Below are 14,081 nucleotides of genomic sequence, written 5' to 3'. Positions count from 1 at the left end.
GTGTGTATGTGGTGTGTGTATGCATGTGGGGTGTGTGATATGTGTGCTGTGTGTGATATGTGTGTGGTGTGTGTGATATGTGTGGTGTGTGTATGTGGTGTGTGTGTGCATGTGGTATGTGTGATATGTGTGTGGTGTGTGTATGTGGTGTGTGTATGCATGTGGGGTGTGTGATATGTGTGGTGTGTGTGATATGTGTGTGGTGTGTGTGATATGTGTGTGGTGTGTGTATGTGGTGTGTGTATGCATGTGGTGTGTGTGATATGTGTGGTGTGTGTGATATGTGTGTGGTGTGTGTGATATGTGTGTGGTGTGTGTATGTGGTGTGTGTATGCATGTGGTGTGTGTGTGTGCGTGTGGTGTGTGTGATATGTGTGTGGTGTGTGATATGTGTGGTGTGTGTGATATGTGTGTGGTGTGTGTGATATGTGTGTGGTGTGTGTATGTGGTGTGTGTATGCATGTGGTGTGTGTGATATGTGTGCTGTGTGTGATATGTGTGGTGTGTGTGATATGTGTGTGGTGTGTGTATGCGTGTGGTGTGTGTGATGTATGTATGCACTGTGTATGTATGTGGTGTGTGTATGCATGTGGTGTGTGTGATATGTGTGTGGTGTGTGTGTATGCGTGTGGTGTGTGTGATATGTGTGTGGTGTATGTGGTGTGTGTATGCATGTGGTGTGTGTGATGCATGTATGCACTGTGTGTGTATGCATGTGGTGTGTGTGTGTGCATGTGGTGTGTGTGATATGTGTGCTGTGTGTGATATGTGTGTGCTGTGTGTGATATGTGTGTGGTGTGTGTATGTGGTGTGTGTATGCGTGTGGTGTGTGTGATGCATGTATGCACTGTGTGTGTATGCATGTGGTGTGTGTGTGATGAAGGCAGGAAGGTGTCAGGAGGGAGACCCCTGCTGGAATCCCCGGGACAGGGGCTGTGGGCCCGCGGACGGTGCTGACGGTGAAGGTGCAGTAGTGGAGGTAAGACCAACTGCCTGATGCCGGGTGGGCCGCGCTCGGAGGGGGCAGGGAGAAATGGATGCTGTGCAGGGCCAAGAGCGCCCTCAGGACAGGGAACATGCCAGAGAGGCTGAGGGTCGGAGAGGGCCTCGCGGAAAAGGCAGCCCCCAGGCTGGCCTCGGAGCTGGGCTGGAGCAGGCGGAGAGAACAGTGTGTGTGAAGAAGCAGGTGGGCGCGGGCGGGCCCGTTACACAGGAGAGCGGCGGGCAAGGAGGGCAGCCTCGCCGGCGTGTGAAGGCGAGCCTCCCGCCGGAGCACCTGGGGGCCCCTGAGTCCTGGCTTCACGGACCAACGCCCCGCCCGGATTCAGCTGTCCTGGGATGGCCCTGAGTGGGCAGCGGAGGGCGGCCTGGCCTGGAGAGCCTCCTTCCACAGCCCTGAAGGAAGCGCTGGCCCCCGGCAGCCGCAGACTCTGCCCGGAAGCCCCGTGTCGTTTCGGGGACGCACCAGTCCCCAGTCCTGGCTCTTCTGGATTCCGGTTCCTCGCCAGGGCTGCGCCGCCGCGGGAGGACGCTGACGTGCAGGCGCAGGCGAACCATGCGGGCCGAGCTGCGGCTGAAGGCCTTCCCGCAGCCGATGCAGCGGTAGGGCTTCTCGCCGGTGTGCACGCGCTGGCGCCCCAGGAGGGAGGAGCTCTGCGCCCAGGCCTTGCGGCCCGCCCGGCCCTGGCAGGGCTTCGCCCGCAGTGCGCCCGCAGGTGCCGCACCGCGCGGCGCGGTCGCTGAAGGCACGGCCGCAGGCGCTGCCCTCAGGGCTTCTCGGCTGTGCGCACGCACTGGCGCTGGGTCAGACGCGTGCTCTGGCTGAAGGCCTGGCCGCACGCGTCGCACGTGCAGGGCCGCTCGCCCGTGTGCGTCCACCCGCGCTGGCTGAGGTGGGTGCTGCGGCGGGAGGCCTTGTCGCGCTCTCCGCAGGCGCAGGGCTTCTCACCGGTGTGCACCCTCCGGTGTTGGCTCAGGTGGGCGAGCCGAGCGAAGGGCTTGCCGCAGTCCATGCACGCGTGGGGCTTGGCCCCCGTGTGCACCCCCCGGGGCTGGGCCAGGTGCGCGCTCCGGCCGAAGGCTTTCCCACACTCGCTGCCGTGTAGGGCGTCCTGCGGGCCGGGCTCTTCTGGCGGGCCTGGCTCTTCTGGCGGGCCTGGCTCTTCTGGCGGGCCTCCGAGGGGCTCTGGAGGGTCTTCGCCCACTCTCCACACGTGGGGGGCTTCCTCCCTGAGCACGTGCCTGGAGGCTCTGTCCCACAACCATCCGGTGGATCCCATCTCTCCTCAGAGGGAGTCTTCTCTCGGGAGGTGAGGTCTGGCCGCATGTGGGGGCTGTCCCCCAGGGCACCAGCGTCACAGCTGGGCTGGGCTGGGGGCCCCTCCTTGTAAGGCCCTGACGTTTTCCTGACATCCATCTGGTGGGGGCAGACTGGGCCCACGTTTCCCCTGAGAGTCTGGCCTGCCTCTGTGAGCCGCCCCGGGATTCACAGTCACCACCAAAGGTGGCTCGCGGGGGAGTCCCTCCTCCCAGGGTTTCGGCAGCCCTGTCCCAGGGCTCCGACTCCTCCGAACCACTCTGCTTACAGCTGGCGTCTGTGAGCTCAGATCCCAGCACCCAGCCTGCAACAGTTCGAACCACAGAGTCACCGCTTTTCCCATCCCAGGCCTCCCCAACTCTGCTGAGCCCTGGCCTCACTCTGAAAGGGAAGGTGTGGGCCACTCCTAACATGTGGTCCCCTTTCCAAAGAAAAGTTTCTCACTTGGTGTCTTGGATGACGAAAGGGTACAGGGCTGTCCTCCAACACCATCAACCACCTGCGTCACACACATAGACGGCCAATGGGCACATGAAAGGGTGCTCATCATCGCTAATGACAAGAGAAATGCAAATCAGAAGTGAGACACCACTTCATGCTGCTCAGAAGGGCATCATCAAAAAAGTCTACAAACAATAAATGTTGGAGAGGCTGTGTAGTGAGAATGTAAATTGACTTGGCCACTATGGAGAACAGTACGACAGTTCCTCAAAACACCAAAAATAGTGTTGCCATATGACCCAGCAATCCCACTCCTAGGCCTATAACCAGGCAAAGCTCTAACCTGAAAAGGCGCCCCTGTGTTCATATTGTATTTACAACAGCCAAGGCATGGAAGCAAGCTGAATAAATGTCCACGGCAGATGAAGGGGTGAAGGAGCAGCACCCACAGTGGAATGTCACCCAGCCATGAAAAGGGTGCAAGAAAGCCGGCTGCGCAGCATGGGTGGGACTAGAGACTCATACGGAGTGAAGGAAGTCGAAAAGAGAAAAATAAGTATCAGATGATATCACTTACATGCTGAATCGAAAGCACGACACAGGGACTTCCCTGGTGGTCCAGGGGTTAAGACTCCCTGGTTCCACTGCACCGGGCATGGGTTCAATCCCCGGCCAGGGAACTGAGATCTGCATGGCACATGTCCAGCCAAAAAAAAAAAAGATACAAATGAGCTTATCTACGAAACAGAAACAGACTCACAGACCACAGAGGTAGAGAACAGACTTGTGATGGCCACAGGGGAGGAGGGGTAGGGATGGACTGAGTTTGGGGTTAGCAGATGCAAACTAGTGTATACAGGATGGATAAACGACAGGGTCCCACTGTGCAGCACAGGGACGACACTCAGTGTCCTCGAATAAAACATAATGGAAAAGAATATTAAAAGAATGTATATGTGTGTATAACTGAATCATTTTGCTAAACAGCAGAAATTAACACAGCATTGTAAACCAATACATGAAAAACCCTGTGTTATAGGTTTCTAGCCACCCCTCACTCACTACCTCCTTCTCAAACCCTCCATTCTTTAAGGCTCCTGATTTTGTCTCAGATATCAGAAGGAAATCCCCAGGGTTGAACTAATCTGACAGAGCCAGCCGCCTGAGGACATGCTGCCGGGCCCGGCTCAAGCTCCATCCCACCCCCTCATTCCCTGCTGCTTGGACCTGGACGAGTCTGCAGAGGCTCAGCAGAGATGGTTGGATGAGGGAATCAATCCAAGCTGCAGGAGACTTGCCCTTGAAGCCCAGGCAGACACCTGGGGCTGTGGGTGGTGGGTGATGCCCACCTGGCCTCCCTGAGCCACCTGGGAACCCAAGGCCCACTCTTCATAATCTGCTGGGAAGGCAGCGCACACCTAAGGGGCAGCTGCAAGCTGGCCTGTGAACCGGGTAGGAGCGTGCCTGAACTGACCTGCTCTTGACGGGTACATACGGCACCCAGGGATGCTTGACTGGGCATTGTTTGCTGGACACAGTCCAGGAAGGGCGTGGCTGGAATCACTGTCGGTTAGGTCCACAGCAGTGCCCTAGCTCTGCCGCTGGCCAGCTCCAAGGGTTGGGCAGTCTTGCCCTCACTTGGGCCTCAGTTTCCTCATCTGGAAGACGGGATACTGTACTGCTTGCCTCTCAGGGCTGCTGGCCATCATCAGGCTCTTGTTCTACGCTAGGCTCCAACAACGGTGGGTAACTTCCATCACCTCCTGTAAGCTTCATTCTGCTCTCAGAAAGAGGCAATGTGACCACTGTGTTCCAGGCAAGGAAATGCACACCCAGCTGAGGGGAGGTCTTGAGTAACTGGTACAAGACCACATGGTTAACTCTGAGAGGTTGAGTAACTTTTACAAGATCACACAGCTAGCTAGTGGCCAAGTTGGGATTTCAGCTCTAGAATCTTCTCCTCCTCTAAGCCCACTGTGCGTGCGTGCTAAGTTGCTTCAGCCCTGTACAACTTTTTTGCAACCCTATGGACTGTAGCCCACCAGGCTCCTCCGTCCATGGGATTATTCCAGGCAAGAACACTGGAGTGGCTAGCCATGCCGTCCTCCAGGGCATCTTCCCAACCCAGGGATAGAACCCTGCCTCTCATTTTTCCTGCTTTGACAGGTGAGTTCTTTACCACTAGCGCCACCTGGGAAATCCCTAAGCCCACTGGTGTTCCACTAATTCCCCCAACCCCTCCAGCCTTACCCTTTTTTCCCTCTATTCCAGAAACACTGCACCACCTGCTCTTCCTAGAATGCAACAGTTCATGTCGTACCACAGCGTCTCTGCGTCCCACCATCCCCCTGCCTGGACTATGTTCTTTTCTGCTGTTTCAGAGCCATTTTGCAGTTTCGCTGAAGACTCTCCTGACCCTGCAGGAGGATGTGGCCTCACACAGCCAGGAGGTGGCAGAGCAGGGGTCGGATGCACCAAGCCTCGAGGATTCTCTGAGCTCAAATTCCATGCTCTCCCTGTCCACGGCCCCTGCCCTGGTTCCTGGCATGCCCACCCCGCCAAATGCTACCATCAAGAGGGGCCAGGCCCTTCTGGGACAGAGCCTTGACTCCCTGCCCTGGACTGTCTCAGGACTGGGTCTTCCCGGCGTCCCATGAAACCTCCCTGGGCTGCAACATCTGAGTGGGTCCCTGAGCGATGGGGGCCCTCCTCTGACCTGGGGCAGGTCTGTCTCGACCCTGGAGGTCAGCACAGGGAGCGCGCCAAGCCAGAGCATCTGGACACATGGCATTTCTGCCCCTCATCTGGCAGCAGCCTCCTGGTCCTTCTCTGGGGAACTCCCTTGCTTACATCAGTCCCTGGGGCTTTGGTCAGCCAAACACAAGCACGAGACCCCAGCCAGTTCAGTGAGGCTCAGCTTGGGGATGGTTCACTGTTGTACCTATGGGGTTTCCACATGGGTAAGATACAGGCATGAGACTGCTGGACCAACTATGTCTTAGGTAGCTTAAGAAGCCACTTAAGAATGAAGCTAACATAGGAAAACTCAACCGAGCAAGGAGAACCAGAGTCCTGAGGATGTCACCTGAGCTCCCCATACACAGCCATGAAACCTCCCTCCTTGGCTTCTGTCAGTTGGAGCTTGGCTTTCGGTCACTGGCAACCAAAACAGAACTGCTTACCGAAACGTGGGAGGGTTTCGGTGAGTGACCCCAAGTCCAAATCTGCGCCCTCACATTCCAGCGCAGGCTTCGTCCCCGGTGCCCTGCGAGCCAGTCGCCCCTTCCCCCCTTACCTCTCTTGTCCAGTGCCCGAGTCAGACCCTCCACCAGCACAGCAGCCCCCTCGCCACTCTTGGGGCACTGAGCGCCCACCCAAGACTGGATCTCGGGGGGCCACGTGCCCAGGAACTGCTGCAGCACCAGCAGCTCCAGCATCTGCTCCTTGGAGTGTGTCTCGGGCTGCAGCCACTGGCGGCAGAGCTCCCAGAGCCCGGCCAGTGCCTCGTGAGGGCTGGACGCCTCCTCAAAGCAGAAGTGCTGGAAGCGCAGGCGTGCAGCCTCAGGGTGGACGGTGTGGCCAAAGCTAGATTCCTGGACCTGGGAGAGACTGGCCTCCTCCTCCTCCATCTTCACCCGGAGAAAGCCATCCTGTTCCCAGGGCACTGGGCTCAGGCAGCTCTTGGGCATGGCCATTGGGCAGCAGACCTTCAGTGAGACACAGGATGGCTGGAGCCTGGGAACTGGGTCTGCAGGAAGATCAAAACTTGGTCATCCCATGACCTTGGGTCCTGCCGCAACACAGAGGATCAAAATATTCAGGACAATGCCCACTGGGTGCTGAGAACTTTTCTGAATGCTTGCAGAGAGTAATTTGTTCAAAACTCACAACAAACTCAGGAGGTGGAAGCTCTTTCCATATTATAGGTATGAAAACAGACAGAAGAGAAAAGGTTCACCCAAAGTTTCCCAGACAGTGAAAGGGAAGGCAGTTGCCGAGCTGCAGACTGCTGCAGCCCGACCCCTCAGACCGTCTGCTTAAGGCATACGCTCCTCTCACATAGGGAGGGTCTGTCTCCTACCTCACACACACTCCAGTCCCCAGGGAGCCACCGGAGCATTCCTTCACTTTCTTTGCTAATTATTTTGTAGCTTCTGAGATTAATACTTAGGTAACTACCATTCAGCCTTTCTTTGCTAATATGTGCATGCAGGCTATAAGCTTTCCTGTGAGCATAGATTTAGCTGTTGACCCATAAGTTTCGTTTTGCATCTTCATTTTCATTTAGTTAAAAATACTTTCTAATGTTTTCTTCTGGTTTCTTCCTGAACCATGGGCTGCTTAGAACTCTGCTGCTTCATTTCCAAACAATCCAGAGTTTTCTTTTTTTTTCCTTTAATTTTTATTTTTACTTTATTTTGCTTTACAATACTGTATTGGTTTTGCCACACATTGACATGAATCAGCCACGGGTGTACATGAGTTCCCAATCCTGAACCCCCCTCCCACCTCCCACCCCATATCAGAGTTTTCTAATTGTCTTTTTATTACCGATTTCCAGATTAACTCTAGTGTGCTCAGAAAATGTGTTTTGGTCAATTTTAATCCTTTGATATGTGCTGAGACTTGGTTTGTGATCTGGTGCATGGTTAATTGTGGTCAATGCTCCACATACACTTAAAAATAATGAAAAGCCATGTTAGGTAAGTGACAACAGAGAAAACTGGACTTCATCAAAATTAAAAACCTTTGTTATTTGAAGCTCATCAAGAAGGTGGAAAGGGGAATTCCCTGGCAGCCCAGGACACAGCGCCTTCACTGCCCAGGCAGGGCTTCAATCCCTGGTCGGGGAACTAAGATCCTACAAGCCACGCAGCAAGGCAAAAAAGAGTAAGAAAAGGCAACCCCAGAATGGGAGAAAATACCTGCACATCATATGTCTGATTAGGGACCTGTACCTAGAACAAGTCCATAATAATGGTCCAAACTTAAAGAATGAGCAAGTGATTTGACCAGACATTTCTCCAAAGACATGCAAGTGGCTAAAAAGCACATGCTGCTGCTGCTGCTGCTAAGTCGCTTCAGTCGTGTCCGACTCTGTGCGACCCCATAGACAGCAGCCCACCAGGCTCCCCCTTCCCTGGGATTCTCCAGGTAAGAACACTGGAGTGAGTTGCCATTTCCTTCTCCAATGGATGAAAGTGAAAAGTGAAAGTGAAGTTGCTCAGTCATGTCCAACTCTTAGCAAACCCCATGGACTGCAGCCTACCAGGCTCCTCCATCCATGGGAGTTTCCAGGCAAGAGTACTGGAGTGGAGTGCCAGTTCCTTCTCCAAAAAAGGACATGAAAAGAAGCTCAAGATTATCAGCTACCAGAAAAGTACAAATCAAACCAAAATGAGATACCATTTTATACCTGCTAGGATGTAATACTCAAAATGACAGATAAAAACTGTTGACAGTTAAGATATGACCTTGGGCACAAGAATTGGACATTAATAAAACAGGACTTCAATCCTGACACTTTTCAGTGGCAGCTGGTGATTTCTGGCAAAGCTATGCTTAGCCCCTAACTCCACTGGAAAGCTCACTTGGTTCTCTTGTAACCTTGTCCTTGCCATTATCCCAATTTCTCAACTCCTCTGTCCCCGTTAATCTCTTGTTCTAAAGTCCCCCTTAGTCCTGCAGGACCCACTTTAGCTGTCATCTTCTCCAAGAGCCGGCCCAGCACCTGGGAGCAGGCTAAGTAGTCCCTTGTGTGCCCCGGCGCTCTGTGCTCTAACCATGTTTCCCCAGAGAGTTTGGGCATGCTGGAGACACAGTGCCCACAGCAAGTGCACAGGTAGCAGGTGCTGAGCAAACGGAGGGAACAGGAAAGGTGGAATCTGATACAGGGAATCATTGCTGGGGGTCGGGGGTTGGTGCACAGAGCGGGCAGGATTAACAATAAATGCAGTGACAATTTCCAACCTCCCTTTTGTATCCCTGAAACCACTTTAGGAAAATCCCTGATGACGGTATGAGATACATGGACACAGATCACGCTCACTCCACCTCCAACTTTCTGACCTCACATACAGTTGAGAGCCTCTGTCCACAACTGCTTAACCAACTTAGGGGAGCAGTTCTTTCACTTCTTGTAATTACGTTATCAGTACTTCTTAGTACCTGGCCTGACAACAGGCCTGGCACGCGGCAGACACGCAGTAGATGCACAATCTCATGACTCCACAGCCATCTGCTGGACTTAAACCCATAGAAGGTGCTAGGACAGCATCCCAGCTGGGTGACAGCAGGTCGCAGAATTCCAGCTGCAGACAAGGCCAAGTACAAAGCCTGTCACACGCTTGGTGAACTCCCAAGCAAATCATCCAGGCGTAGTCCCCCTGACAACATCCCAGTCAAGCCCATAGTTCTATGCATATGCCCTACCTCTGGCAGAGTCCCTCAGTCGTACCCCAAAATACGCCCGGGGACCCAAGGGTTCCTAGTCACTCACTCAGTCAAGCACACGCCTTCGCACCATCATTCCCACAGTTACTCATAATCAACCTGCTTCAGGCAGTCAGATACACACTCTCAGTCACGCCTAAACTTATGCAGTCATAGACACACCCTCTTACTCACAGCAGCACACAACCCAACGACAAAATCTCAAACAACTTCTTGGTCAGTTGCAAACTTGATCGGGTCAGTCAGACATCCTATCAGCTGACCAAATGCTCCTAGTCTGTCAGTCAGAAACACGAGTCAAGACGAGTCAGACACAAACAACTGGCCAGTCAGCCTTCATCGCAATCAGCTGGCCGCGCACGTGACCAGCGAGTTCCACACTGCGTCTTTCCGTCCGTCGGTTCACGCGCGGCTCGGGGTCGGCCCCTCGCTCCCCGCTCGCGCGTGCCGGTCCCTTACATCTCGTTCAGGCCACCTCGGGCGTTCGCGACTGCAGGGCCTCCACTAGTTCCCCTCCAGCAGCAACCAGGTCGGGACCCCAACCCGACCCACCTCACCCGCAGGCGGGCGCACGCTTCCGGGAGGCGACGGGCAGGCGCTGCAGTGAGGAGCTCGCGCGCTCCCGCCGGGACCACAGCTCCTGGACTACAATTCCCAGAAGGCGCGACGTCGCCCGCCCCGGCAGCCCGAGGCACGTCGGGAGTTGTAGTCCAACTGGGTTCGTGAAGCGAGGGAACAGCGGCCGTGACTTCGTGGGGCAGTGGCGGCGGTGTGTGCACGGTCCGGCCCGAGGGTGTGCGGAAGGCGGCAGCGTGCATGGTGTGAGAGGTGTGTGTGAGGAGGTGAGGGGCGGGCGAGGAGATGACCGGTGTGAGGGCCGGGGTGTGGACAGAGGGCGGATATGTGTCATGTAAGTAGTGCACGTGGTCCTCTGTGACCGTGTGGTCACAGTGCCTCTATACTTGCTTCGCTTTCCGTTTTCTTTCCCCTTTGAAATGTTTTAACGTTTTTTGGAGCTGTAATTCACCTCCCTTCGGTTCACCATTCTGCTGCTGCTGCTGCTGCTGCTGCTGCTGCTGCTAAGTCGCTTCAGTCGTGTCCGACTCTGTGCGACCCCATAGACAGCAGCTCACCAGGCTCCCCGGTCCCTGGGATTCTCCAGGCAAGCACACTGGAGTGGGTTGCCATTGCCTTCTATATGGGTACAATTAAATGGTTTTTAGTTTCCTTTCAAGCCTGTGGAACGATCACCACTTTGATCGCCCCCAAAAAACGTGAAAAGAAGAGAAGTGAAAAGCAAAGGAGAAAAGGAAAGATATAAGCATCTGAATGCAGAGTTCTAAAGAATATCAAGGAGAGATAAGAAAGGCTTCTTCAGCGATCAATGCAAAGAAATAGAGGAAAGCAACAGAATGGGAAAGACTAGAGATCTCTTCAAGAAAATTAAAGATGGGCTCGATAAAGGATGGAAATGGTATGGACCTAACAGAAGCAGAAGATATTACGAACAGGTGGCAAGAATACACAGAAGAACTGTACAAAAAAGATCTTCACAACCCAGATAATCATGATGGTGTGATCACTCAGCTAGAGCCAGACATCCTGTAATGTGAAGTCAAGTGGGCCTTAAAAAGCATCATATGAACAAAGCTAGTGGAGGTGATGGAATTCCAGTAGAGCTATTTCAAATCCTGGAAGATGATGCTGTGAAAGTGCTGCACTCAATATGCCAGCACATTTGGAAAACTCAGCAGTGGCCACAGGACTGGAAAAGGTCAGTTTTCATTCCAATCCCGAAGAAAGGCAATGCCAAAGAATGCTCAAACTACAGCACAATTGCACTCATCTCACACGCTAGTAAAGTAATCCTCAAAATTCTCCAAGCCAGGCTTCAGCAATACGTGAATGGTGAAATTCCAGTTGTACAAGCTCGTTTTCGAAAAGGCAGAGGAATCAGAGATCAAATTGCCAACATCTGCTGGATCATGGAAAAAGCAAGAGAATTCCAGAAAAACATCTATCTCTGCTTTATTGACTATGCCAAAGCCTTTGACTGTGTGGATCACAATAAACTGCGGAAAATTCTGAAAGAGATGGGAATACCATCGTGTATTCCAGAGTCATGTCCGACTCTGTGACCCCATGAATCACAGCACGCCAGGCCTCCTTGTCCATCACCAACTCCCAGAGTTCACTCAAACTCATGTCCGTCGAGTCAGTGATGCCATCCACCCATCTCATCCTCTGTCATCCCCTTCTCCTAACCCTCCTGCCCCCAATCCCTCCCAGCATCAGAGTCTTTTCCAATGAGTCAACTCTTCACATGAGGTGGCCAAATTATTGGAGTTTCAGCTTTAGCATCAGTCCTTCCAATGAACACCCAGGACTGATTTCCTTTATGATGGACTGGTTGGATCTCTTCCCAGTCCAAGGGACTCTCAAGAGTCTTCTCCAACACCACAGTTCAAAAGCATCAATTCTTTGGCGCTCAGCTTTCTTCACAGTCCTACTCTCACATCCATACATGACCACTGGAAAAACCATAGCCTTGACTAGACGGACCTTTGTTGGCAAAGTAATGTCTCTTTGAATATGCTCTCTAGGTTGGTCATAACTTTCCTTCCCAGGAGTAAGCGTCTTTTAATTTCATGGCTGCAATCACTATCTGCAGTGATTTTGGAACCCCCAAAAATAAAGTCTGACACTGTTTCCACTGTTTCCCCATCTATTTCCCATGAAGTGATGGGACCAGATGCCATGATCTTAGTTTTCTGAATGTTGAGCTTTAAGCCAGCTTTTTCACTCTCCTCTTTCATTTTCATCAAGAGGCTTTTTAGTTCCTCTTCACTTTCTGCCATAAGAGTGGTGTCATCTGCATATCTGAGGTTATTGCTATTTTCCCGGCAGTCTTGATTCCAGCTTGTGTTTCTCCAGCCCAGCGTTTCCCATGATGTATTCTGCATAGAAGTGAAATAAGCAGGGTGACAATATATAGCCTTGACGTACTCCCTTTCCTATTTGGAACCAGTCTGTTGTTCCATGTCCAGTTCTAACTATTGCTTTCTGACCAGCATATAGGTTTCCCAAGAGGCAGGTCAGGTGGTCTGGTATTCCCATCTCTTTCAGAATTTTCCACAGTTAATTGTGATCCACACAGTCAAAGGCTTTGGCATAGTCAATAAAGCAGAGATAGATGTTTTTCTGGAATTTTCTTGCTTTTTCCATGATCCAGCAGATGTTGGCAATTTGATCTCTGATTCCTCTGCCTTTTCGAAAACGAGCTTGTACAACTGGAATTTCACCATTCACGTATTGCTGAAGCCTGGCTTGGAGAATTTTGAGGATTACTTTACTAGCGTGTGAGATGAGTGCAATTGTGCGGTAGTTTGAGCATTCTTTGGCATTGCCTTTCTTCGGGATTGGAATGAAAACTGACCTTTTCCAGTCCTGTGGCCACTGCTGAGTTTTCCAAATGTGCTGGCATATTGAGTGCAGCACTTTCACAGCATCATCTTCCAGGATTTGAAATAGCTCTACTGGAATTCCATCACCTCCACTAGCTTTGTTCGTATGATGCTTTTTAAGGCCCACTTGACTTCACATTACAGGATGTCTGGCTCTAGCTGAGTCATCACACCATCGTGATTATCTGGGTTGTGAAGATCCTTTTTGTACAGTTCTTCTGTGTATTCTTGCCACCTGTTCTTAATATCTTCTGCTTCTGTTAGGTCCATACCATTTCTGTCCTTTATCGAGCCCATCTTTGCATGAAATGTTCCCTTGATATCTCTAATTTTCTTGAAGAGATCTCTAGTCTTTCCCATTCTGTTGTTTTCCTCTATTTCTTTGCATTGATCATCCGTAGAAAAAGAATACAAGGATTTTTCCCTCCTGTGTGTTTTTGTCTTACTTCTTCATGGTCTATCATGCCAGCCGAGGTTGTAAGTACAAGAAACCAATGCACATCAAATCTGGTTCAGTTCAGTTCAGTTGCTCAGTCAGAGTCTTTGTGATCCCATGAATTGCAGCCCGCCAGGCCTCCCTGTCCAGCACCAACTCCTGGAGTTCAGTCAGTGTCACGTCCATCGAGTCGGTGATGCCATCCAGCCATCTCATCCTCTGTCGTCCCCTTCTCCTCCTGACCCCAACCCCTCCCAGCATCAGTCTTTTCCAGTGAGTCAACTCTTCACATGAAGTGGCCAAAGTGCTGGAGTTTCAGCTTTAGCATCATTCCTTCCAAAGAAATCCCAGGACTGATCTCCTTTAGAATGGACTGGTTGGATCTCTTCCCAGTCCAAAGGACTCTCAAGAGTCTTCTCCAACACCACAGTTCAAAAGCATCAATTCTTTGGCACTCAGCTTTCTTCACAGTTCAACTCTCACATCCATACATGACTACTGGAAAAACCTCCACACTATTCAGCCTGCCTGTGAAGTTCACAATTTTCCCAGCCCTGTGATCATCAATGATTTCAAACTCTCCAGTGTAATAATGCTTCATCATGACAATTAGAAACCTGATGATGACTTTGGAGCAGAGTCTAATTAGCACCGGGCATTTTCCTCTTTTACGCATTGTTGACACTCCTGAGAGTATCAGCTAGGACACTCAAGTGCACCATCTGGCAGCACAGAAAGACGGCAGAAAGGACAAGCGCGTGGCATTCTCTGTGTCCTTTTAGCTATGCTGCACATATACTATTTTTCCTCTTCCTCTTGGCCCATATACAAGTATTAATGAAAGGAATTTTTTATGTATTGAGGTACGGGGAAGTCATTCTGGCTTATAAATGACTTATCTTGATATTTATGCTAACTAAAACAGTCCATTTACAGCCTGTCATACACACACTATCTGCTTTAATCACCA

At 51.8% G+C, this 14,081-nt stretch overlaps 1 protein-coding gene across 1 annotated transcript; it reads right to left on the bottom strand.

Annotated features, from left to right (window-relative positions):
- Positions 1 to 1,299: 1,299 nt before the first annotated feature.
- ZSCAN22 (zinc finger and SCAN domain containing 22) lies at positions 1,300 to 6,453 on the bottom strand. Its single transcript, XM_068993207.1, is given in 5 exon segments — positions 1,300 to 1,697; positions 1,700 to 2,098; positions 2,101 to 2,416; positions 2,461 to 2,621; positions 6,054 to 6,453. Coding segments are annotated over 5 exon segments (1,674 nt in total).
- Positions 6,454 to 14,081: the final 7,628 nt, after the last annotated feature.

This window comes from Capricornis sumatraensis, chromosome 20, assembly GCF_032405125.1.
Source record: "Capricornis sumatraensis isolate serow.1 chromosome 20, serow.2, whole genome shotgun sequence".
Lineage (NCBI taxonomy): Eukaryota > Metazoa > Chordata > Mammalia > Artiodactyla > Bovidae > Capricornis > Capricornis sumatraensis.
Note: the sequence above shows the minus strand (reverse complement) of the source record. Positions and strands in the feature narration are given on the sequence as shown.